The 25,814-nt window shown below is 44.8% G+C and overlaps 2 protein-coding genes across 3 annotated transcripts in view; both read right to left on the minus strand.

The window, feature by feature from the left end:
• plcg1 (phospholipase C, gamma 1) overlaps positions 1 to 11,439 on the minus strand; it is a 40,820-nt gene extending 29,381 nt beyond the window's left edge. For both annotated transcript variants that reach the window (XM_031803632.1, XM_031803633.1), the window contains exons 1-5: positions 11,130 to 11,439; positions 10,150 to 10,443; positions 6,031 to 6,183; positions 5,805 to 5,898; positions 5,634 to 5,681 (exon numbers count right to left, since the gene is read on the minus strand). In XM_031803632.1, the coding sequence (XP_031659492.1) occupies positions 5,634 to 5,681; positions 5,805 to 5,898; positions 6,031 to 6,183; positions 10,150 to 10,366 (512 nt within the window). In that variant the 5' untranslated portion in view covers positions 10,367 to 10,443; positions 11,130 to 11,439. The remainder of the gene's footprint in view (positions 1 to 5,633; positions 5,682 to 5,804; positions 5,899 to 6,030; positions 6,184 to 10,149; positions 10,444 to 11,129) is intronic.
• Positions 11,440 to 14,917: 3,478 nt separating this feature from the next.
• The window catches only part of top1b (DNA topoisomerase Ib), a 30,853-nt gene continuing 19,956 nt past the window's right edge, over positions 14,918 to 25,814 (minus strand). Inside the window, exons 16-21 of the mRNA XM_020472268.2 lie at positions 25,440 to 25,508; positions 20,953 to 21,067; positions 20,540 to 20,667; positions 20,293 to 20,387; positions 19,922 to 20,071; positions 14,918 to 16,345 (exon numbers count right to left, since the gene is read on the minus strand). Of these exons, the coding sequence (XP_020327857.1) occupies positions 16,243 to 16,345; positions 19,922 to 20,071; positions 20,293 to 20,387; positions 20,540 to 20,667; positions 20,953 to 21,067; positions 25,440 to 25,508 (660 nt within the window). The 3' untranslated portion in view covers positions 14,918 to 16,242. The remainder of the gene's footprint in view (positions 16,346 to 19,921; positions 20,072 to 20,292; positions 20,388 to 20,539; positions 20,668 to 20,952; positions 21,068 to 25,439; positions 25,509 to 25,814) is intronic.

Below are 25,814 nucleotides of genomic sequence, written 5' to 3' on the forward strand. Positions count from 1 at the left end.
ACCCCTACACACACTACCCTACACACATACCCTACACACAATACCTACACCAATACCCTACACACAATACCCCCTACACACAATACCCCTACACACAATACCCCTACACACAATACCCCTACACACAATACCCCTACACACAATACCCCTACACACAATACCCCTACACACAATACCCCTACACACAATACCCCTACACACAATACCCCTACACACAATACCCCTACACACAATACCCCTACACACAATACCCCTACACACAATACCCCTACACACAATACCCTACACACAATACCCCTACACACAATACCCCATAATGACAAAGCGAAAACAGGTTTTTAGAAAATGTTGCACTTTTATTACAAGTGAAACAGAAACACCTTATTGACACAAGTATTCAGACCCTTTGCTATGAGACTCGAAATTGAGCTCAGGTGAATCCTGTCTCCAATGATCATCCTTGAGATGTTTCTACAACTTGATTCGAGTCCACCTGTAGTAAATTCAATTGATTGGACATGATTTGGAAAGGCACACACCTGTCTATATAAAGGTCCCACAGTTGACAGTACATGTTAGAGCAAAAACCAAGCCATGAGGTCAAAGGAATTGTCCATAGAGCTCTGAGACAGGATTGTGATGAGGCACAGATCTGGGGAAGGGTACCAAAACATTTCAGCAGCATTGAAGGTCCCCAAGAACACAGTGGCCTCCATTATTCTTAAATGGAAGAAGTGTGGAACCACCAAGACTCTTCCTAGAGCTGGCCGGCTGGCCAAAATGAGCAATCGGTGGAGAAGGGCCTTGGTCAGGGAGGTGACCAAGACCCAGATGGTCACTCTGACAGAGCTCCTCTGTGGAAGTGGGAAAACTTCCAGAAGAACAACCATCTCTGCAGCACCACCAATCAGGCCTTTCTGGTAGAGTGGCCAGACGCCAGCCACTCCTCAGTAAAAAGGCACATGACAGCCCGTTTGGAGTTTGCCAAAAGGCACCTGAAGACTCTCAGACCATGAGAAACAAGATTCTCTGGTCTGATGAAACCAAGATTGAACTCTTTGGCCTGAATGCCAAGCGTCACATCTGGAGGAAACCTGGCACCATCCCTACGGTGAAGCATGGTGGTGGCAGCATCATGCTGTGGGGATGTTTTTCAGCGGCAGGGACTGGGAGACTAGTCACGATTGAGGGAAAGATGATTGGAGCAAAGTACAGAGAGAGATCCTTGATGAAGTCCTGAGTGCGCTGGAGCAGGTTCTCAGACTGGGGCGAAGGTTCAGCTTCCAACAGGACAACGACTCTAAGCACACAGCCAAAACACAGGAGTGGCGTCGGGAACAAGTCTCTGAATGTCCCCGAGTGGCCCAGCCAGAGCCCGGACTTGAACCCGATTGAACAATTCTGGAGACTTGAAAATAGCTGTGCAGTGACGCTCCCCATCCAACCTGACAGAGCTTGAGAGGATCTGCAGAGAAGAACGGGAGAAACTCCCCAAATACACGTGTGCCAAGCTTGTAGCGTCACAACCAATGAAGACTTGAGGCTGTAATCGCTGCCAAAGGTGCTTCAACAAAGTACTGAGTACAGGGTCTGAATACTTATGGAAATGTTATTACGTTGTTTATTTTTAAAATTGCAAACATTTCTAAAAACGTATTTTTGTTTTGTCATTATGGGTTATTGTGTAAATGGATGAGAAAAAAATTGATTTTTTATAATAAAGCTGTAACGTAACAAAATGTGGAAAAATATGACTTTCCGCATGCATTGTATGGTTTTACTTTCATCCCTAGTGTGTCCAAAATGCCTCTGGCTGGCCTATATTGCTATTTGCTACAGCATGTAGCTAGTCATACTGGTCTAAATTATTGATAATACACTAACCCAAATGTACCAAGTCTCTGAAAGAAGAGCATTATTGCTCTCCATTATCTTCAAGCTGATGCAATGCTTTTTCAATCATTTACAGTGGCTTGAGAAAGTATTCAGAACCCTCGACTTAATTCACATTTTGTTAGGTTACAGACGTATTATAAAAGGTATTAAATTGTTGTTTTTCATCAATCTACACACAATACATACAAGGAGCGGCGGACTATGTATTTTTTGTAAATAACAGCTGATGCACGAGATCTAAGGAAGTCTCGAGCTATTGCTCGCCTGAGGTAGAGTATCTCATGATAAACTCTCTCGGTAGGTAGTGTTGTCTACAGGTTATCTGTATTCTCCAAAGCAGTTTACATACCACCACAGTCAGAGGCTGGCACTAAGACAGCATTGAATGAGCTATATTCCGCCATAAGCAAACAAGAAAACGCTCACCCAGAGGCAGCACTCCTAGTAGCCGGGGACTTTAAAACAGGGAAACTTAAATCCATTTTACCAAATTTCTATCAGCATGTTAAATGTGCAACCAGAGGAAACAGAACTCTGGACCACTTATACTCCACACACAGAGACTCATACAAAGCTCTCCCTCTCCCTCCAATTGGCAAATTAGACCATAATTATATTCTCCTGATTCCTGCTTACAAGCAGATGCTAAGCTACAGGACTTTTTTGCTAGCACTGACTGGAATTTGTTCCGGGATTCCTCCGATGGCATTGAGGAGAACACCACATCAGTCATTGGCTTCATCAATAAGTGCATCGATGACGTCGTCCCCACAGTGACCGTACGTACATATCCATGGCTTCTGGTTGGGGTTACAGGCAGCATCCGCACTGAGCTAAAGGCTAGAGCTGCCGCTTTCATAAAGCGGGACTCTAACCTGGAAGCTTATAAGAAAACCCGCTATGCCCTCCGACGAACCATCAAACAGGCAAAGCGTCAATACAGGACTGAGATCATACTACACCGGCTCTGACGCTCGTCGGATGTAGCAGGGCTTGCAAACCATTACAGGCTACAAAAGGAAAGCACAGCCAAGAGCTGCCCAGTGACACAAGCCAACCAGGCGAGCTAAACTACTTCTATGCTCGCTTTGAGGCAAATAAAACTGAAAAATGCATGAGAGCACCAGCTGTTCCCGGAAGACTGTGTGATGATGCTTTACGCAGCAGATGTGAGTAAGACCTTTAAACAGGTCAACATTCACAGGGCCGCAGGGCCAGACGGATTACCAGGATGTGTACTGCGAGCATGCGCTGACCAAATGGCAAGTGTCTTCACTGACATTTTCAACCTCTCCGAGTCTGTAATACTAACATGTTTTAAACAGACCCCCATAGTGCCTGTGCCCAAGAACACTAAGGTAACCTGGCTAAATGACTATCCAACCCGGAGCACTCAGATCTGTAGCCGTGAAGTGCTTTGAAAGGCTGGTTTCATCCCAGAAACCCTACCTACCCACTCCAATTTGCGAACCACCACAACAGATCCACAGATGATGCAATCTCTATTGCACTCCACACTGCCTTTTCCCACCTGGACAAAAGGAACACCTATGTGAGAATGTTATTCATTGAATACAGCTCAGTGTTCAACACCATAGTGCCCTCAAAGCTCATCAATAAGCTAAGGACCCGGGGACTAAACATCTCCCTCTGCAACTGGATCCTGGACTTCCTGACGTGCCGCCCCCAGGTGGTGAAGGTAGGTAACAACATCTGCCACGCTGATCCTCAATACAGGGGCCCCTCAAGGGTGCGTGCACAGTCCCCTCCTGTTCACTCATGACTGCACGGCCAGGCACGACTCCAACACCATCATTAAGTTTGCCAATGACACAGTGTGCTCATTACTGATCACCGGAAATGACGAGACAGTCTATAGGGAGGTCAGACCTGACCGTGTGGTGCCAAGAAAAAAACCTCTACCTCAATGTGATCAAGACATAGGAGATGATTGTTGACTACAGAAAAAGAGGACCAAGCACACCCCCATTCTCATCAACAGGGCTACAGTGGCGCAGGTTGAGAGCTTCAAGTTCCTTGGTGTCCACATCGCCAACAAACTAACATGGTCCAAGCACACCAAGACAGTCGTGAATAGGCCACGACCTATTCTCAGGAGACTGAAAAGATTTGGCATGGGCCAAGTCTAGGTCCAAGAGGATTCTAAACAGCTTCTACCCCCCAGCCATAAGACTCCTGAACAGCTAATAAAATGGCTACCCAGACTATTTGCATTGCAGCCTCTCCACACCACTGCTACTCTCGGTTGTAATTTATTAAACTATGCATAGCACTACCTACATGTACATACTACCTCAACCAACCGGTGCCCCCGCACATTGACTATGTATCGGTACCCCCCCTGTATATAATCTCACTATGATTATTTTACTGCTGCTCTTTAATTACCTGTTACTTTTATCTATTATCTGTATTTTTTTTAACAGCATTGTTAGTTAGGGGCTCATAAGTAAACATTTCACTGTAAGGTCAACACTTGTTGTATTCGGCACATGTGACTAATACAACTTCCTTTGAATACCCCAGAATGACAAAGCAAAAACAGGTTTAGACATTTTTGCTCATTTATAGAACATGGAAATATATTTACATAAGTATTCAGACCCTTTACTCAGTACTTTGTTGAAACACCTTTGGCAGCAATTACTGCCTAGTCGTCTTGGGTATGATGCTACGAGCTTGACCCACATGTATTTGGGGAGATTCTCCCATTCTTCTCTGCTGATCCTCTCAAGCTCTGTCAGGTTGGATGGGGAGCGATGCTGCACAGCTATTTTCAGGTCTCTCCAGAGATGTTAGATCGGGTTTAAGTCCGGGCTCTGGCTGGGCATTCGGAGACTTGTCCCGAACCCAGGTTTTAAATCAAGGATCTCTGTACTTTGCCTCAATCGTGACTAGTCTCCCAGTCCCTGCTGCTGAAAAACATCCTTGCTGCCACCACCAAGCTTCACCGTAGGGATGGTGCCAGGTTTCCTCCAGATGTGATGCTTGGCATTCAGCCAAAGAGTTCATTTTTGGTTTCATCAGACCAGAGCATCTTGTTTCTCATGGTCTGAGAGTCTTTAGGTGCCTTTTGGCCTCCCTGACCAAGACCCTTCTCCCCGATTGCTCAATTTGGCCAGTTAGCCAGCTCTAGGAAGAGTCTTGGTGGTTCCAAACTTCTTTCATTTATAAATAATGGAGGCCAATGTGTTCTTGGGGACCTTCAATGCTGCAGAAATGTTTTGTTCCCCTTCCCCAGATCTGTGCCTCGACACAATCCTGTCTCGGAGCTCTACAGACAATTCCTTTGATCTCATGGGTTGGTTTTTGCTCTGACCTGCACTGTCAACTGTGGGACCTTATATAGATAGGGGTGTACCTGTCCAAATCATGTCCAGTCAATTGAATTTAACACAGGTGGACTCCAATCAAGGATCTCAAGGATGATCAATGGAAACATACACCCAAGCTTAATTTCGAGTCTCAAAGCAAATGGTCTGAATACTTGTGTAAAGCTATTTCTGTTTTACATTTGAAAAAATCTAAAAACCTGTTTCACTTTGTCATTATGGGGTATTGTGTGTAGATTGCTGAGTAAAAAAATATATATTAATCCATTTTAGAATAAGGTTGTAACATAACAAAATGTGGAAAAAGTCAAGGGGTCTGAATACTTTCCGATGGTACTGTATTTAGTTTATATCCCCCAAAAAGCACTGATTTATTTAACTTACTTGTCTTCTCTGTTGCGATCTACGGCATAAAACTGCTTCCGTAACCACCTGGGTGAAAAAAAAGAGTTACATTGAAGAATGAGTCTTCGACACCGAAAGTGCTGTGATAGCCATTTGCAACGTACCATCAAGTGATGCCCACTCAGCCTACCCAACCGAATAAAGGTGTACCTCTCTATCTGTAAAGGGGTGGGGGATTTGAGTGTGTCTGCCACCAGCCAGGTCAGCCCCTTCACCCACATGGTCATCTCCTCATCAGACGTCGCTGGGGAGAGGGGTCAAAGGTTAGGCGTCAAAGTCCTGACATTCAAGTTCCATATTATGGTATGGGTGTGTCTCTACCTGACAAAACGGAAGGCTTTGGAGGTAATACTGTGGTGTGTATTTTAGTATTTACCTGCTAGGCTGAGTGCTTTGAGGCGGAACTCGGTGCCGTGTAGGATGACGAAGCAGTGAGCCTGGTCTAGTCGTGCTGTAGAGTCCTCCACATAGCGCTCAAAGTCCCGAGACTTCTGGCCCGCTCGGATCTCCTTTATCTCTCGGATATCAACTGGAGGGGGGACAGATACAGGGGTCAGCCAAGTCACTCCAACATGAAACAGTCTGTAAGGTTAGCTAAACTGTATCCACCAATCACATTTAGTTTGCACATTGTCAAGCAGAGCAGAGTGTTACAAATGCATGACATATTAAGACACTGCTCTTAAGTCCAGCCACACTGTTGCAACACACTGGCCAAGGGACAGACCTTCAGAGGACCACAACATCAAGCCACACACACACACCTGCTCACTATAAGGGCCGACCGGGCCTCAGAGGAGACAGAACAGGAGCTTTCCTTTTTTGCCTTGCAGATGGTGATCAAAAGCTAAGGAACAGAAACCTGAATAGCCCAATTCAGTGCATGTTTCAGGGCATACACTGCATACCTTGAACTTCGTCATAAATCATGTCAATGGGAGATTTGCGCAAGACATCTAGTTACTGTAGAAAAGTGCATCTCAAGTTCTGATTTGGCCAGAAGAATGAGCTGTAAAGCATATGGAGAGTGGAAGTTACAGACAGTGGCAGTGGGATTGTGTTAGTGACAGTGTTGAGGTACACCAATTGTCCTGGTGCAGTTAGTTAGGCATTAAGATATTCACACACACACACACACAGCATAGCTCTCGCATAGCTCTGCTCCTGCTCCTCTTCCTGCCCTAAACCACACATCCTGTGCTGCTCTGCCGCCTACACGGTCTGTGCGCCTGTGTGTGCGTATGTACCCACCTTCTTTCATCTCGAAGAATCTCTCACACAAAACACACATCTACTTTGCATCACATGCATCTATGCAGCTGACTTCCGTTGAGACTAAGTCAATCTGACAGGTTGATATTCGAGAGAACATGTAAGTCAGTCTAAATATTTGCAGAGTTATTGTGAAGCTCCAGGAAATAAGAGCTAGCCAGAGGTGTGACCTTACACAGGGAGAGGAGAGGAGGCATCCTGACTAACATACCAACACGTCTCTCCCTGTTTGCTCTTCATGTTACTTCCCTCTACCCCATTAACCTTTCTCTCATTGGCTCACAACTATCTTTGTTGACTTTAGGGATAATATGCACGTTTGAGGATGAAAGCATGGGAGGATAACAACAAACTACACTGAAGTGTAGTTTGTTTTGAAGTGTTAGAGCAGAGCTGTTGAACAAACTAATTGGCCAATGCACAGTCAACCATGATGTAGGCTATATTTGACTGTGGTTGTCCTTTTTCATTAGACTTGTGTTTCTGAAAGGATGGAAAATCCTAGTTCAAGGCATGCCATTGGCCTACATATACTGACTGACAGTTTCCACAGAGGCGTGCAGGTGCCTTTGCTGGAACAGACACACCTCTCTCTCAAATCTGAGATGGTTTCAGTACATCTAAATATCTCCCACCCCCCCCCCCCAAAAAAAAGAGTATTCGTCAGAATCTCACCACAACATTTACACTTCTCAGAAGATCTTATCCAATGTGACAGCTACAATAACTTTCACAAGGAAGCTCATGATCCACACAGAATGGAACCAGTCCAGCCTGCATGTCTGCAGTTACTGGGTCTCGGATTCTGTTGTGTGCAGTCACTGATGTAGCCACCTCATCAACACCTTTCTCCATGTCTCGTAAACCCTCTTTCCTATAGTGGGATTCTAATAAGTATGATCCTTACGGACTCGAAAATAGCTTCACTCAGAAAAAACAGATTTGGTTTCAGATTTGTTTGTGTTGTTTACACAGTGGCTTGGGACTGATTTGTGCTTACTAAAGAAGGGCATGGAGATATCTGGGGGAATAATTGGGTCCTGCGTGTCTCGATTCTCGCTCTCTGCCTTCAGGCTTGTCGGCACAAATGAGAACCTATGTTGTCCACATTCTCAGGTCACACTGAGTGCAAGTGCCAGTGCTCGGACTACATTCTGCCAACACGGGGACTTCAGTCTTAGTGACACTTGCTAAACCAGCAAGTCTTACAACATACAAGTGCCATGTTAAGAAATCCCAGTAACACCTGTTCAAACACGAGTTTAGATTTGTCAAACAGGCTTACCTTACTGCATGTTCCTGGCTGGCTGAGAGTATAAAGACATACTGTCTACCACTACACCAAAACCCAGATGTTTGTGTGTTGATGCAAGCTATGACTGTGGTTAGATAAAGGCGCACACACACACCAGCCCTGGTGTGTTTGAGATGAGGTGGTCACCTGCTTGATGTGTGTTTGGGACAGGACCGTCTCGGCCACACTGACATTTTGGGTCTCTGTCGGTTCCGTCTAGAATTTTCGCGGTGCACTTAGACCTAAGCTGTGGTCTTCGCCTGAGATTCAGTCAAGGGTAGGCGGGGAAAGCAACAGTGAGGAGGCTGGGTTAGGGTTTGATAGGTTACTGAACCAACCAAAAACTTTATGTCCGTTAGTGCAGTCCTTCATTCCTGTGAGGTCAGTATACATCAAATAAGTGAACTGCTGTTCACCAGTTACAATTTGAATACTACTACATCACTTATGATATGCCAAATGTTTATCAGGGGACCAAAAGTACACCAATCACTAAGGAGGTATTGACACATCGACTAGGTACAGGTAGTCCTTGTAAATACTTTTTACCTCTGCATTGTTGGGAAAGGGCTGTAAAGTAAGCATTTCACGGTAAAGTCTATACCTGTTGTATTCGGGACAATTGACAAATACAATTCGATTTGTATTCAATTCAATCGACATATGATAATTTACTAGGGAGAATTATCTACATACAGCAGGTAACTGGACATCATCTTTATTTCCTCTCAGAGGCAACCAGCAAGCATCAAAACTGCTGAGTCAGTGGTGATGTGAAAGACCCACTGATCTCCCCATCATCGATAGGACGGAAGACTAAAATGGCGCCGATTCTTTCCCAAATGATCCCACACTTCCAGTAAAAACTATCCATTATATTTTTAAGGAGATGCATTCGCCATTATCGTCTCACTCGCAAAGAGTAGGATATCATATGACGACGTTGTCAAGTCCTGAAACTCCTCCATGGAGTTGAGCAAAGACTAAACTTTCCTAAATGAACCTCCGACTCCTTAAAGTTATGAATCCATACTTCAAAAATGTAAAACTGTTTACCTGTGTTTGTTGTTGCGTGCCTTAATTTGTTTCCTGAAATCCATGTTTTAATAAAATGTCATGCGCTGTGCACATTGAATCTCATGTAAACCAGTCAGTCGTTGGATGTAGCAATAAGATTAAGGTTTTATTTTTTAAAGTATGGATTTAAGCAAACAAAGGACAACCATCGGTATGGGGGGGGGGGGGGGGGTCGTTTAAACCTTTTTTCCTTTCTCCCTGGCTGCATCCGGAGCAGAGTACAGCTGTGTGAGAGGCATCCTGCTACCCAGGAGACCGTTCTGAGTGAGGGGCGCACGCACAAGGCTCCCTTCACGAAAACACACAGGGCCTGTGATGAATGACACTTCTATCCAGCATGCGTTTGTACACTTTATTTAACACTGGGACAAGATTATATGTAGGTCATGTTCAAACGGGGCCAAATAGGGATGTTTCAATAGGCTATAGGCCCCACTTTTTGGCTTTGCTCTGGCCTCATGTGACATGGTTTTTCCATTATCTGAACATTGAACACGCTTCAAATCCCATAATTGCTTCATAATAGTACTAACAAATACCCAATTTCGTAATTGTACACGTCTAATCACAAGCTACTGGACAAAATGACATAGCAAGTGTTTTGTTATTGTGTGACACTCGTGCGTCTCACAGCTTTGTTGTTTTGTAAAAACATTCCTGTTTATGACAGCAGGTAAACAGACCGGTTTGGCATCATATTCTCCTGTCAGAACATATTCTGTGCGACAGTGACGACAGTGTGATCAAATATTTTTGGGACAAAGATAGGCCTAAATCGTATTCATTGGATGAAACAGAATATCATGCAGCCTATGCATTGCACACATTTTCAAATGCGAGAGCCATACTCACTTTCTCCCTCTATTTTATCCGTGCCTCGGGTCCAGATAATTGTCCTCGTCTCAAGTTTGACCTGAAATGTCCTTCTCTCAGGTCGCTGGGACTTTTTGGAGTAAAACAAAGTCAACACGGTCCCCAATTCCAGATCCCGGTAAAGATTGTTCATCTCGGTGTCACTCTCAATCCACGGAATGGGTCCGTTGGAAAAGAAGCCCGAGGTCCCAGCCATGTTCACTTCCCCTGTTTGTTGTCCTTTTCCTTTCAGAACAATCTCCACAGCCCTGGGCGAGACAGAGACAGGGATACCTACAGAACAGGGGGAAAACCCATCAAAACATATTCTCTGGAGTTGATCATCTATTTGGCTACGGTCTGTCAAACTTGCATATTGCCTTACTGTTAGAAATATGGCTAGGTGAGTTTAGGTGTAGGCCTAAACCTATGTTATTAGGGTCATATGTTGTGCAATAGTCTTCGCTATGATGCTACATATTTTGTGCAAGTAGGCCTACAGGTGCTGGACTGAGAAAATGACAGACGTGCACCAATCAACTCCAGCTGATCACACACTAGTATGGGAATATACAAACCGATTTACATCATTTACAACACTTTTCTCACGAAGATAATACATGGAAATCCACAAGTTAACTGTAATCCGCGGCACATTTAAATAGATTAGATAGGATTTGATCCCTCAAACTGGCCTATTAGCTAAATGGAATGTTTCCTTCCCAAGCTACCCATAAAGTTTATTTCCATGGGCCCAGATTCTGCTCGTTTTGTAACAAGCAATACAAAATAACATTCGTTGCGAAAGGGAGAGCGGATACACTGCGAGGCAAGGAATTCCGTGCTACATTTTCCTAAAGGCGAGGGTGGTGGGCAGTTGTTCGGCCAAGGAAGAATGGCTGATTTCAACGCAGACAAACCCAGTTAGCTATCGCCATAGCCTTTATTTTAGGTCACCCTTCTAGTACCCTTCGTCTTACCGTCTCAAAATCCAACTGGAACACGCGAGCAGCGCAACAATAGCAGAACAACACCTCGGTATATCGCCGCAATCACGGCCCCGCTCATCTCCGCCGGTCCAACTTCGGCTGTCCTCCCGTCTTCCCCTTTTTCGTGATTATATCATTGTGGTCCCAACAGTGTGCGTACGCTTCAGTCGTGAGGAGAAAGATCCCTTTTCCTTTTGCGTCCTGTCACAGTTCCCCATCGACGGAGAGAGCCATAAGCAAGTTTTGTCTGTATCATGCACGGCTCGGGCCCTTCCCCCATCCGACCCCTCTGTACAACAAAGCATCGGATAGATCGGTCTCTTAAAGATACAGCACTTCCTTTTCCACCCCTCAGTCTACTTCGTTTTCATAATTATCTGTTTACTATAAGTAGGCTAACTAAGCATAGCTAATTATTGCGCCCCTTTGGTCAGTGTCAGTGAGAACTAAAAGTTCCGTCAGAAAGTATTCAAACCCCTCGACTTTTTCACATTTTGTTATTACAGCCTGAATTTAAAATGGATTAAATTGAGATTTTGTGTCCCTGGCCTGCCTACACACAATACCACATCATGTCAAAGTGGAATTATCTATTTAGACATTTTTACAAACTCATAAAAATGTATTGAGTCAGTAAGTATTCAACCCCTTTGTTATGCCAAGCCTAAATACGTTCAGGAGTAAACCGTCGCATAAGTTGCATGGACTCACTCAGTGTGCAATAATAGTGTTTTTTGTTGTTGAATGACGACCTCATCTCTGTACCCCACACATACAATTATATGTATGGTCCCTTAGTTGAGCAGTGAATTTCAAACAGATTCAAACACAAAGACCAGGGAGGTTTTTCAATGCCTCGCAAAGAAGAGCACCTATTCCTAGATGGGTGAAAAGCAGACTTTGAATATCTATTTTAGCATGGTGAGGTTATTATTACACTTTGGATGGTGTATCAATACACCTACTCACTATAAAGATAGTCCTTCCTAACTCAGTTCACGGAGAGGAGGAAACCCACTCAGGGATTTCACCACGAGGCCAATGGTGACTTTAAAACAGTTACAGAGTGATGGCTGTGATGGGAGAAAACTGAGGATGGCACAACAACATTGTAGTTACTCCACAATACTAACGTAAATGACAGAATAAACAGAATACAAATATTCCAAAACATGTATCCTGTTTGCAATAAGGCACTAAAGTAAAACGGCATAAAAATGTGTCAAAGAAATTAACTTTATGTCCTGAATACAAAGCATTGTGTTTGCAAATCCAACGCAACACATCGCTGAGAACTACACTTTACATTTTGAATAAAGTGGTGGCTGCATCATGTTATGGGTATGGCTGGCATTGGCAAGGACTAGAGAGTTTTTTTTAAAGAATACAAATGAACAGTATAGAGCTAAGCACAATCCTAGAGGAAAACCTGGTTCAGTCTGCTTTCCAACAGACACTGGGAGAAAAGTTCACCTTTCAGCAGGACAGTAACCTAAAACACAAGGCCAAATATACACTGGAGTTGATTACCAATATTTTCCTAAGTGGCTTAAATTGGCATGAAAATCTGTGACAAGACTTGAAAATGGCTATCTGGCAATGATCAACAACCAACTTGACAGAGCTTGAAGAATAATTTGAAAATATTGTACAATCCATGTGTGCAAAGCTCTTGTATTGACTCAGGGGTGTGAATACTTATGTAAATGAGATATTTCTGCATTTAATTTTCAATACATTTGCTAAAATATCTAAAAACCTGTTTTCACTTTGTCATTATGGGGTTTTGTGTGTAGATGGGTGAGGAATAATTATTTTTGAATCCATTTTGAATTCAGGCTGTAACACAACAACATGTGGAAAGGGGACAGGGGTGTGAATACTTTCTCAAGGCACTGTACTTGTGCAATACATTGCCAACCAGTGGCATTAGGAGGCATTTGCATACAAACTCACAAACCTGCTGAAACAAAGTAGCCTACAAGCCTGAATATGCCATATTCTGAGTGTTTTTACGCAATGTAGTCATGTATAATTTATTACACTTTAGTCCAGGGCTCTCCAACCCTGTTCCTGGAGAGATACCCTCCTGTAGGTTTACACTCCAACCCTGTTCCTGGAGAGATACCCTCCTGTAGGTTTACACTCCAACCCTGTTCCTGGAGAGCTACCCTCCTGTAGGTTTACACTCCAACCCCGTTCCTGGAGAGATACCCTCCTGTAGGTTTACACTCCAACCCTGTTCCTGGAGAGCTACCCTCCTGTAGGTTTTCAATCTAACCTTGTTCCTGGAGAGATACCCTCCTGTAGGTTTACACTCCAACCCTGTTCGTGGAGAGCTACCCTCCTGTAGGTTTACACTCCAACCCTGTTCCTGGAGAGATACCCTCCTGTAGGTTTACACTCCAACCCTGTTCCTGGAGAGATACCCTCCTGTAGGTTTACACTCCAACCCTGTTCCTGGAGAGCTACCCTCCTGTAGGTTTACACTCCAACCCCGTTCCTGGAGAGATACCCTCCTGTAGGTTTACACTCCAACCCTGTTCGTGGAGAGATACCCTCCTGTAGGTTTACACTCCAACCCTGTTCCTGGAGAGATACCCTCCTGTAGGTTTTCAATCCAATCCCAGTTGTGACTAACCTGATTCAGTTTATCAACAAGTTTATGATTAGAATCAGGTGTGCTAGATTAGGGTGGGCACAAAAACCTAAAGGGGGGTAGCTCTCCAGGAAAAGGATTGGAGTGAAAACCTACAGGAGGGTTGCTCTCTAGGAACAGGGTTGGAGTGAAAACCTACAGGAGGGTACCTCTTCAGGAACAGGGTTTGCAGAGCCCTTATCTAGGCTATAGGCCTAGTGCTCTTTGACTAAATGTAATCCAACATTGTCCTTGGTGCACCACATCCCATCTACAGTCATTTCAAGTACATAAATAATTAGTGTTCTTGCTGAAAGCCAAAGTCACACTCCTATGACACCCATAGAGTGGCCTGAAACTCACCACAAAACATGGAACTACAAACATGTTCACACATCCACTCTTTGTCTAATCTTTATCAAGTCATACAATGACAATTGTTACAAGTATTTGTTTAAGCCATGATCTTGATTGTAATAGACTACTTTTGTCATTGTGTGGGGAGTTTTGACCTGCTTTTATAACAGAGCCCTCGTGTGGTCTCAGGAGGTACCGCAAATAAGTTTCAGTTTCATAAAGATGACAATGTCATGTGTTGAGTTGTGGTTTCATTTCACTTTTCTTTCTAAACTGAGTGTACACATAGACCCATTAACAGGACAGGTCACCACAGCAGGAATACACAGCACAGACAGAAACTGTAGAGCCAACACAACACACAACAGCACAGCACAGCACGCAAACCTGTTACCTCCCCCCTCTCTCCCAAAGGACATAAGATCATTGAGAATTGTATTGCGACCACCACCCTGATTGGCCACTGTTAATTATCTGACAGGACTACATTTCCCTCTTTCTCTAAATGTAGTGTGTTCTGATACACTATCCCATTGTGCTGTATTTTTGGATTCAAGTCATTCAGAAACTTGAATATAAGCTTGATAAACAATATGAATTTGTCTATGTATAATTCCAGAGACTGACAACTGCTGCATATTTTGTAGAGTACATCACAGCCATAATGGGTCCTGTAGTTAATGATTGATCTTATTCATGTCAAATATCTTTCAGCAGTTGATGTTTTGGTCATTACATAAGAAAATGTAACTTTAGTCTCTCAGGGAAGGAAAGCAGTGGAATGATGAGTTGTAATGTTTTATTCTCAAATAATCTACAAAAGCAAAAATAATTAGCAAACAACAAACAAAACTAAATGTCTAAAGGGTTATTAAGAAAGGCTATTGACTAGTTACATTAATGCTAAATAAGTGCTTAGTGGCAATAATGCTAATTGAATAATATTACGTAAATGCTTCATTTCATAGAGGACATATTTCTTCCACATTGTTTACAGCAGTACAAAAAACACCCTCAAATCTTTAATTAATGATAGATCTTTATGTAACAGTTGTTTTTGTTTTTGGCAAAATCCATATCCCTCACACATTTCTATTAGTCTCCTTTTAGAAGAGCAAGCAGTCATTTGTATCTACACAAAACAGGCACCAAAACAATACATTTTTATATAGCCATTTCTTCAAGTAACATACAGTGGAATAGTTTTCATTCAGCAAAACGTGTGAAAAGACATCTATCTACAGGTAGGGAGGCCTGGTGACAACACGAAGGATACATATCCTACAAAATACAGAATAACATACCAGTACGTACTGAAAACAGACAAGAAATATATACATCCCTGAAATAAACAGCAAAATGAAACCAATGAAAAACATTCACATTCTATGTGCCAGAATTACACGAGCATAGTGATTGGTTGCTTCTTATTCATCATCACCCATTATAAACATCATCCTCGTGTTCTTCTCTTCTCTTCATACAGATTTCAAAGTTCATAAATCATCAAATATGGTGCACTCATTCACCATTAAACACACACACACACGCACCCCATACCACTGCTCTGTTTCTTTCCACAAAGTATGAAGGTGCCGCTCATTAGGGAATTCTTTGATTAATTCATGAATATTTCAAAATATAGAATTTATCAATATATTTGATGACTAAGATATTGTAGCATAAATCAATAGAAAAAGCAGGCATTTACAGTTCTTCTATTAGCTAGCTGAAAATCACAGAAGCTGATAAGGTTGAAAGGTCCGGTTAACATGTTTTGGTCAAACACACTACTATACTTTTCACTGCAGTAAGATTCAGGGCGTGATCCCTGTTTGAATACTTGGCCAATGCACTATTTTATTCCTCGTCACTGATTTGCATGTGATTGGATACGTGTAAGCAAGGTTTCTACCATACTGCTTTAACCTATCAGATCTGCGTTCAATTCAAGGGAGGAAGGAAGGATACAGTACATGCTTCAAACAGGACCCTGGTCAATTGCTAAGAATGATCTCCATTTTACATGGTGGACTCAATCACATGAACTACACATACTTCTAAAATTAAACAATAATAAAATGGAGGGATAAAATGACAGAACAGGATCTAAAACTCGTAGTCCTCTTCAGCCATGTCGATGGCCCAGGCAAACTTCTCCCTCTGGGTTTTGTTGTAAATCTTCTCCATGGGAACATCCCATTTCTTAACCCTGCAGAGGAGAGGAGGAGAGGAAGAGAGAAGGAGAGCAGGGCATTAGGAGAGAGAACTAAAGACAGAGGAGGGAAAGCAAACAAAAGTATTGGGAAAGTGACACATTTTTTGTTGTTTTGGCTACAGACACAAATATCCTACCCCCAAGTCATGTTAATAACAGGGGAGGTTATGATATTTGTGTGTCTGTAACGTTCTAACTCGTCATTATTCATGATTCATTCAGGATTATCTGTAATCATGGTAGTATCCACATTAATGTAGAAGTGTTTAGAAACATACTCTAATCTTATTTACAATAAAAGTGACTTCTAAATAACAGAATACTTTATTTACCATTAATTTATATTGGGCACAAAATAATCTGAAACACAACCGAAACAAATAGCAAATGCATCCAACAAATGTATAAAGTCACAAGCTTGATGTAGTCATTGCGTGCTATGAATATGGGACCAAATGCTAAACATTTGACTACGTTAATATACATATACAGTGGGGCAAAAAAGTATTTAGTCAGCCACCAGTTGTGCAAGTTCTCCCACTTAAAAAGATGAGAGAGGCCTGTAATGTTCATCATAGGTACACTTCAACTATGACAGACAAAATGAGAAAAAAAAATCCAGAAAATCACAATGTAGGATTTTTAATGAATGTATTTGCAAATTATGGTGGAAAATAAGTATTTGGTCAATAACAAAAGTTTATCTCAATACTTTGTTATATACCCTTTGTTGGCAATGACAGCGATCAAACGTTTTCTGTAAGTCTTCACAAGGTTTTCACACACTGTTGCTGGTATTTTGGCCCATTCCTCCATGTAGATCTCCTCTAGAGCAGTGATGTTTTGGGGCTGTTGCTGGGCAACACAGACTTTCAACTCCCTCCAAATATTTTCTATGGGGTTGAGATCTGGAGACTGGCTAGGCCACTCCAGGACCTTGAAATGCTTCTTACGAAGCCACTCCTTCGTTGCCCGGGCGGTGTGTTTGGGATCATTGTCATGCTGAAAGACCCAGCCACGTTTCATCTTCAATACCCTTGCTGATGGAAGGAGGTTTTCATTAAAAATCTCACGATACATGGCCCCATTCATTCTTTCCTTTACACGGATCAGTCGTCCTGGTCCCTTTGCAGAAAAACACCCCCAAGCATGATGTTTCCACCCCCATGCTTCGCAGTAGTTATGGTGTTCTTTGGATGCAACTCAGCATTCTTTGTCCTCCAAACAGTTGAGTTGAGTTTTTACCAAAAAGTTATATTTTGGTTTCATCTGACCATTCAGACATTCTCCCAATCTTCTTCTGGATCATCCAAATGCTCTCTAGCACACTTCAGACGGGCCTGGACATGTACTGGCTTAAGTAGGGGGTGTCCCGTCTGGCACTGCAGGATTTGAGTCCCTGGCGGCGTAGTGTGTTACTGATGGTAGGCTTTGTTACTTTGGTCCCAGCTCTCTGCAGGTCATTCACTAGGTCCCCCCCGTGTGGTTCTGGGATTTTTGCTCACCGTTCTTGTGATTATTTTGACCCCACGGGGTGAGATCTTGCGTGGAGCCCCAGATCGAGGGAGATTATCAGTGGTCTTGTGTGTCTTCCATTTCCTAATAATTGCTCCCACAGTTGATTTCTTCAAACCAAGCTGCTTACCTATTGCAGATTCAGTCTTCCCCGCCTGGTGCAGGTCTACAATTTTGTTTCTGGTGTCCTTTGACAGCTCTTTGGTCTTGGCCATAGTGGAGTTTGGAGTGTGACTGTTTGAGGTTGTGGACAGGTGTCTTTTATACTGATAACAAGTTCAAACAGGTGCCATTAATACAGGTAACGAGTGGAGGACAGAGGAGCCTCTTAAAGAAGAAGTTACAAGTCTGTGAGAGCTAGAAATCTTGCTTGTTTGTAGGTGACCAAATACTTATTTTCCACCATAATTTGCAAATAAATTCATAAAAAATCCTACAATGTGATTTTCTGGATTTTTTTTCTCATTTTGCCTGTCATAGTTGAAGTGTACCTATAATGAAAATTACAGGCATCTCTCATATTTTTAAGTTGGAGAACTTGCACAATTGGTGGCTGACTAAATACTTTTTTGCCCCACTGTAAGTGAATTTGTCCCAATACTTTTGGTCCCCTAAAATGGGGGTTCTATGCACAAAAAGTGCTGTAAATTCAAAGGGTTCACCCGAAATGAACGAAAATACCCTTAAATGAAAGCTGTCAGTCTGCACTTTAACCACATAGCCATTGTGTAATTTCAAATCCAGAGCGAAAACAAACAAAAAAATTGTCACTGTCCCAATACAAACGTATGGGACAGTGTTTTTAAATCCCTCACACTCTCAATCTCTGACAATGACTGTCCAAAGACAGTTGTCTTTTTTCTTAATATTTTTTCCTTTTATCATTGAAGATAATATAAAAACATCTATTGATCATGTAAGGGTGTGTGGGTGAGGGCCCTCTGTCTTGGCCCTCCACTCATCCAGCAGCAGTAGGCTATTTGGAGTGGTTTTTACTTATGTAAAAAATACTTTAAAGTACTACTTAAGTCGTTTATTGGGGAATCTGTACTTTACTTTACTATTCATATATTATATATTAGTCAACTTTTACTTTTACTCATTCCTAAAGAAACAACATTTCTAAAGAAAATATGTACTTTTTACTCCCATACATTTCCCCTGACACCAAAAAGTAGGTACAGTTCAAATGCTCACAGGCAGGACAGAATGATGGTCCGATTCACACACCTATCAACCATCCCTACTATCTCTGATCTGGCAGAGAAATATATACTGTGGTTGTGATGGAGTGTTCCACTGTCCATCCGTACAAAATACAACATAAAATTGCTTAATATAAGGACTTTGATGTATAGCATTTTACTTTTCACAGTTGTTTCATGTTTCAAGTTGAATACTTGTTCCACCACTGTACTTTGGTACATTTAAAACCTGATACTTTTAGAATTGTACTCAAGTAGTATTTTACTGGGTGACATTCACTTTTAGCTGAGTCATTTTCTATTAAGATATTTTACTTTTAAAGTATGAGAATTGAGTACTTTTCCCACAACTGGCTATTTGTCCCGGGAGGCCACGTCACATTGCCTCTACATGTGGAGGAAGAGCTCTGTGAGGGGACGCTCTCTGGCCCTACAAACAAACCCTATTGTTCCTCACTCACACACACTTTCCTTCTCACCCTTTCGTTCTCTTCTTCACTCTGCTTTCCCACAATGCACAAGCATTTCCTGCCTTCTGTCACCATTGGTGACCACTAGCGACCCCACCACTACCCCCCACCCACCCAAGACACACACCCACCCCGGCCTATGAAAACATTACATGTATGACAGGCTTACGTATGTAACTACTTTAGTAACAAATATATTCCTCAGTTTGTACCTGGTAACATCACTTACTTACTCATCGTGTAATTACAAGATAAATTAACTACATGGTATCTGTGATAATTGTGAAGTAAAATGTAATCCACTCCATGTAATGTGATCATTCCCATCTGTCTGTCTGTCACCTGTCTGTCTGTCACCTGTCTGTCTGTCTTTCATTTACCATGCCACAGAGATGCGTGGGTCCAGGTAGTTGAGTTTGGAGGTTCCCAGTGCGATCTGCTTGTTCTCCTCTCTGTCTGTGGCCTGCATCTGTAGCTTCATCAGCTGTTCCTCTGTCCTCTGGACTGCTTTCCTCTTCACCTCCACCATCCTGAGGACACCACACAAGTCATTGATTAGCTGATTGATCCATCCCTAGTTCTACCAAATCGGATTGGGGTAAGAAATGAGTAGAAACTTCCACCTATCTGCCGGCAAGGTGAGTCCATTGTCATTTGTATGCAGCACAAAGTACGTAGGGGAAGGGGCTAGCTAGGGGTTGACTTGGCATGGGGCCCTAGTCTGGTGGAGTTTCAGTAGAGCTGTACTCACTTTTTACTCCGGTCATCATGTGAGGCCTTGTGCTCTGTCTTTGCCCCCTTCAGCTGTTTCCTGGTGGCCGACAGCTGCTTCTGCTTCTCATCTATCTGAGAGCATTAAACACACACACACACACACGCACACGCACACGCACACGCACACACGGTCATTACTGTGTATACTATGTGGGTACTGTGACAGCAAAAATATACATTTCAGTGCAAGTGGACAATAGAGACTTATTCTATTCTACTGTTACCTTGGTTTGCAGGTTCTGCATGGACTTCTCAAAGGTCTTAGGTGCAGCCCTCTGGTGGTTGCACAGTATAGCCACAGCCCGGTTGGCTCTGTTGTAGGACAGGATCTTAGCAGGAATGCTCTCATCCGCTGGAGACAGACACAGATACAGTATTTACCATGCACTTTTCAAAGAAATATCTGGTAAATTGTGTAGGCTACCTCAACATAAAGTTGAACCAACTATTTGCTCACTGTTTGCTGCTGCCAATGTGATCTTTATTAAAGCTAGTAACACAGCAACAATAACATTTGCCCCGACATCAGGTTAGTAGAAGCAAACAGTGGGCAGACAACTTCATCCACTATTGGCTAGTGGACTTGTCACTCATCGGAGCAGTGTGTGTGATTGGCTGTCTGCGTGCTGTCACTCACGGCTGGTGAGCTCTTTGAGCTGCTGCTGCAGGGTGATGGAGGCATTGTACGTACGGAACACTTTGGCTGTCAACCCGTCCATCAACTCCTGGAGGTGCTTATTCAGAATAGAGGTCTAGAGAAGAGGAGGAAGAGAAGGAACAGAGAAAGATATAAAGGCAGGGGAAGAGAGGTGAATTTAGGGGAGATGAGGGAGAGAGAGAGGGGTGAATTTAGGGGAGATGAGGGAGAGAGAGAGGAGTGAATTTAGGGGAGATGAGGGAGAGAGAGAGGGGTGAGTTTAGGGGAGATGAGGGAGAGAGAGAGGGGTGAGTTTAGGGGAGATGAGGGAGAGAGAGAGGGGTGAATTTAGGGGAGATGAGGGAGAGAGAGAGGGGTGAGTTTAGGGGAGATGAGGGAGAGAGAGAGGGGTGAGTTTAGGGGAGATGAGGGAGAGAGAGAGGGGTGAGTTTAGGGGAGATGAGGGAGAGAGAGAGGGGTGAGTTTAGGGGAGATGAGGGAGAGAGAGAGGGGTGAGTTTAGGGGAGATGGGGGAGAGAGAGAGGTGAGTTTAGGGGAGATGATGGAGAGAGAGAGGGGTGAGTTTAGGGGAGATGATGGAGAGAGACAGGTGAGTTTAGGGGAGATGAGGGAGAGAGAGAGGGGTGAGTTTAGGGGAGATGAGAGAGAGGGGTGAGTTTAGGGGAGATAAGGGAGAGAGAGAGGTGAGTTTAGGGGAGATGAGGGAGAGAGAGAGGTGAGTTTAGGGGAGATGATGGAGAGAGAGAGGGGTGAATTTAGGGGAGATGAGGGAGAGAGAGAGGGGTGAATTTAGGGGAGATGAGGGAGAGAGAGAGGGGTGAATTTAGGGGAGATGAGGGAGAGAGAGAGGGGTGAATTTAGGGGAGATGAGGGAGAGAGAGAGGGGTGAATTTAGGGGAGATGAGGGAGAGAGAGAGGGGTGAGTTTAGGGGAGATGAGGGAGAGAGAGAGGGGTGAGTTTAGGGGAGATGAGGGAGAGAGAGAGGGGTGAATTTAGGGGAGATGAGGGAGAGAGAGAGGGGTGAGTTTAGGGGAGATGAGGGAGAGAGAGAGGGGTGAGTTTAGGGGAGATGAGGGAGAGAGAGAGGGGTGAGTTTAGGGGAGATGAGGGAGAGAGAGAGGGGTGAGTTTAGGGGAGATGAGGGAGAGAGAGAGGGGTGAGTTTAGGGGAGATGGGGGAGAGAGAGAGGTGAGTTTAGGGGAGATGATGGAGAGAGAGAGGGGTGAGTTTAGGGGAGATGATGGAGAGAGACAGGTGAGTTTAGGGGAGATGAGAGAGAGGGGTGAGTTTAGGGGAGATGATGGAGAGAGAGAGGGGTGAGTTTAGGGGAGATGAGAGAGAGGGGTGAGTTTAGGGGAGATGATGGAGAGAGAGAGGGGTGAGTTTAGGGGAGATAAGGGAGAGAGAGAGGTGAGTTTAGGGGAGATGAGGGAGAGAGAGAGGTGAGTTTAGGGGAGATGATGGAGAGAGAGAGGGATGAGTTTAGGGGAGATAAGGGAGAGAGAGAGGTGAGTTTAGGGGAGATGAGGGAGAGAGAGAGGTGAGTTTAGGGGAGATGATGGAGAGAGAGAGGGGTGAGTTTAGGGGAGATAAGGGAGAGAGAGAGGTGAGTTTAGGGGAGATGAGGGAGAGAGAGAGGTGAGTTTAGGGGAGATGATGGAGAGAGAGAGGGGTGAGTTTAGGGGAGATGATGGAGAGAGAGAGGGGTGAGTTTAGGGGAGATGAGGGAGAGAGGGGTGAGTTTAGGGGAGATGAGGGAGAGAGAGGGGTGAGTTTAGGGGAGATGATGGAGAGAGAGAGGAGTGAGTTTAGGGGAGATGATGGAGAGAGAGAGGGGTGAGTTTAGGGGAGATGATGGAGAGAGACAGGTGAGTTTAGGGGAGATGAGGGAGAGAGAGAGGGGTGAGTTTAGGGGAGATGAGAGAGAGGGGTGAGTTTAGGGGAGATGATGGAGAGAGAGAGAGGGGTGAGTTTAGGGGAGATAAGGGAGAGAGAGAGGTGAGTTTAGGGGAGATGAGGGAGAGAGAGAGGTGAGTTTAGGGGAGATGAGGGAGAGAGAGAGGTGAGTTTAGGGGAGATGAGGGAGAGAGAGGGGTGAGTTTAGGGGAGATGATGGAGAGAGAGAGGGGTGAGTTTAGGGGAGATGAGGGAGAGAGAGAGGTGAGTTTAGGGGAGATGATGGAGAGAGAGAGGGGTGAGTTTAGGGGAGATGATGGAGAGAGAGAGGGGTGAGTTTAGGGGAGATGAGGGAGAGAGGGGTGAGTTTAGGGGAGATGATGGAGAGAGAGGAGTGAGTTTAGGGGAGATGATGGAGAGAGAGAGGGGTGAGTTTAGGGGAGATGAGGGAGAGAGAGAGGTGTGAGTTTAGGGGAGATGAGGGAGAGAGAGAGGTGAGTTTAGGGGAGATGAGGGAGAGAGAGGTGAGTTTAGGGGAGATGAGGGAGAGAGAGAGGTGAGTTTAGGGGAGATGTGGGAGAGAGAGAGAGGTGAGTTTAGGGGAGATGATGGAGAGAGAGGGGTGAGTTTAGGGGAGATGATGGAAAGAGAGAGAGGTGAGTTTAGGGGAGATGATGGAGAGAGAGACAGGTGAGTTTAGGGGAGATGATGGAGAGAGAGAGAGGTGAGTTTAGGGGAGATGAGGGAGAGAGAGAGGTGAGTTTAGGGGAGATGAGGGAGAGAGAGAGGTGAGTTTAGGGGAGATGAGGGAGAGAGAGGGGTGAGTTTAGGGGAGATGATGGAGAGAGAGGGGTGAGTTTAGGGGAGATGATGGAAAGAGCGAGAGGTGAGTTTAGGGGAGATGATGGAGAGAGAGAGAGGTGAGTTTAGGGGAGATGAGGGAGAGAGAGAGGGGTGAGTTTAGGGGAGATGATGGAGAGAGAGGGGTGAGTTTAGGGGAGATGATGGAGAGAGAGAGGGGTGAGTTTAGGGGAGACGATGGAGAGAGAGAGAGAGGTGAGTTTAGGGGAGATGATGGAGAGAGAGGGAGAGGTGAGTTTAGGGGAGATGGGGAGAGAGGGAGAGGTGAGTTTAGGGGAGATGGGGAGAGAGGGAGAGGGCGGTGAGTTTAGGGGAGATGGGGAGAGAGGGAGGGAGGTGAGTTTAGAGGAGATGGGGAGAGAGGGAGAGAGGGGTGAGTTTAGAGGAGATGGGGAGAGAGGGAGAGAGGGGTGAGTTTAGAGGAGATGGGGAGAGAGGGAGAGAGGTGAGTTTAGAGGAGATGGGGAGAGAGGGAGAGAGGGAGAGAGGTGAATTTAGGGGAGATGAGGGAGAGAGGGAGGGAGGTGAGTTTAGAGGAGATGGGGGATGAGAGGGAGAGGGGGTGAGTTTAGAGGAGATGGGGAGAGAGAGAGAGGTGAGTTTAGAGGAGATGGGGAGGAGAGAGGGAGAGGGCGGTGAGTTTAGGGGAGATGGGGAGAGAGGGAGAGGTGAATTTTAGAGGAGATGGTGAGAGAGGGAGAGGTGAGTTTAGAGGAGATGGGGGAGAGAGGGAGAGAGCGGTGAGTTTAGAGGAGATGGGGAGAGAGGGAGAGAGTGGTGAGTTTAGAGGAGATGGGGAGAGAGGGAGAGAGAGCGGTGAGTTTAGGGGCGATGGGGGAGAGAGGGAGAGAGTGGTGAGTTTAGGGGAGATGGGGGAGAGAGGGAGGTGAGTTTAGAGGAGATGGGGAGAGAGGGAGAGGTGAGTTTAGAGGAGATGGGGAGAGAGGGAGAGGTGAGTTTAGAGGAGATGGGGAGAGAGGGAGGGAGGTGAGTTTAGAGGAGATGGGGAGAGAGGGAGGGAGGTGAGTTTAGAGGAGATGGGGAGAGAGGGAGAGGTGAGTTTTAGAGGAGATGGGGAGAGAGGGAGAGGTGAGTTTAGAGGAGATGGGGGAGAGAGGGAGAGTGGCGAGTTTAGAGGAGATGGGGAGAGAGGGAGAGAGCGGTGAGTTTAGAGGAGATGGGGGAGAGAGGGAGAGGGGGTGAGTTTAGAGGAGATGGGGAGAGGGGGAGAGGTGAGTTTAGAGGAGATGGGGAGAGAGGGAGAGGGAGTTTAGAGGAGATGGGGAGAGAGGGAGAGGTGAGTTTAGAGGAGATGGGGAGATAGGGAGAGGTGAGTTTAGAGGAGATGGGGAGAGAGGGAGAGGTGAGTTTAGAGGAGATGGGGAGAGAGGGAGAGGTGAGTTTAGAGGAGATGGGGAGAGAGGGAGAGGTGAGTTTAGAGGAGATGGGGAGAGAGGGAGAGGTGAGTTTAGAGGAGATGGGGAGAGAGGGAGAGGTGAGTTTAGAGGAGATGGGGAGAGAGGGAGAGGTGAGTTTAGAGGAGATGGGGAGAGAGGGAGAGGTGAGTTTATAGGAGATGGGGAGAGAGGAGAGAGGGAGAGAGGGAGAGCACATTCGAGACACTGATGTAAGATCTGTTTTATATTTGACTATTAGCTCTCAGTGCCTTCATTCACCCAGTATTAAGACCATAGGTTGTCTCTCTTACATTGAGTCTGTCGAAGAGGTCATCCTCGGGCTGCTTATTCTCCAAGAACAGCTGCAGGTTCTTAAACACCTGAGATAGAATACACAGGTTCATTTAAGAGTCTTGACATGTCTTATTCCTTATAAAATACACCAGTATTCTAGTACATTTCACCTTTAGGTTTAGATAAATAACCCTGACCAGGCTGGTGATCTAGTTATTCTCTTAGTTGTAATGTCTGCTTCCTGCCAGATGAGGGTGCCGTCATCGAGCAGGTTGTGTGTGTGTGTGTGTGTGTGTGTGTGTGTGTGTATGCCAGTAATAGCAGGAAGCAGACCTCCCCCAGAGGCAGAGCTGACGGAAAGCACTTTAGGCCTGGCTCACCTGTCTGTACAA

This window comes from Oncorhynchus kisutch, linkage group LG24 (assembly GCF_002021735.2).
Source record: "Oncorhynchus kisutch isolate 150728-3 linkage group LG24, Okis_V2, whole genome shotgun sequence".
NCBI lineage: Eukaryota > Metazoa > Chordata > Actinopteri > Salmoniformes > Salmonidae > Oncorhynchus > Oncorhynchus kisutch.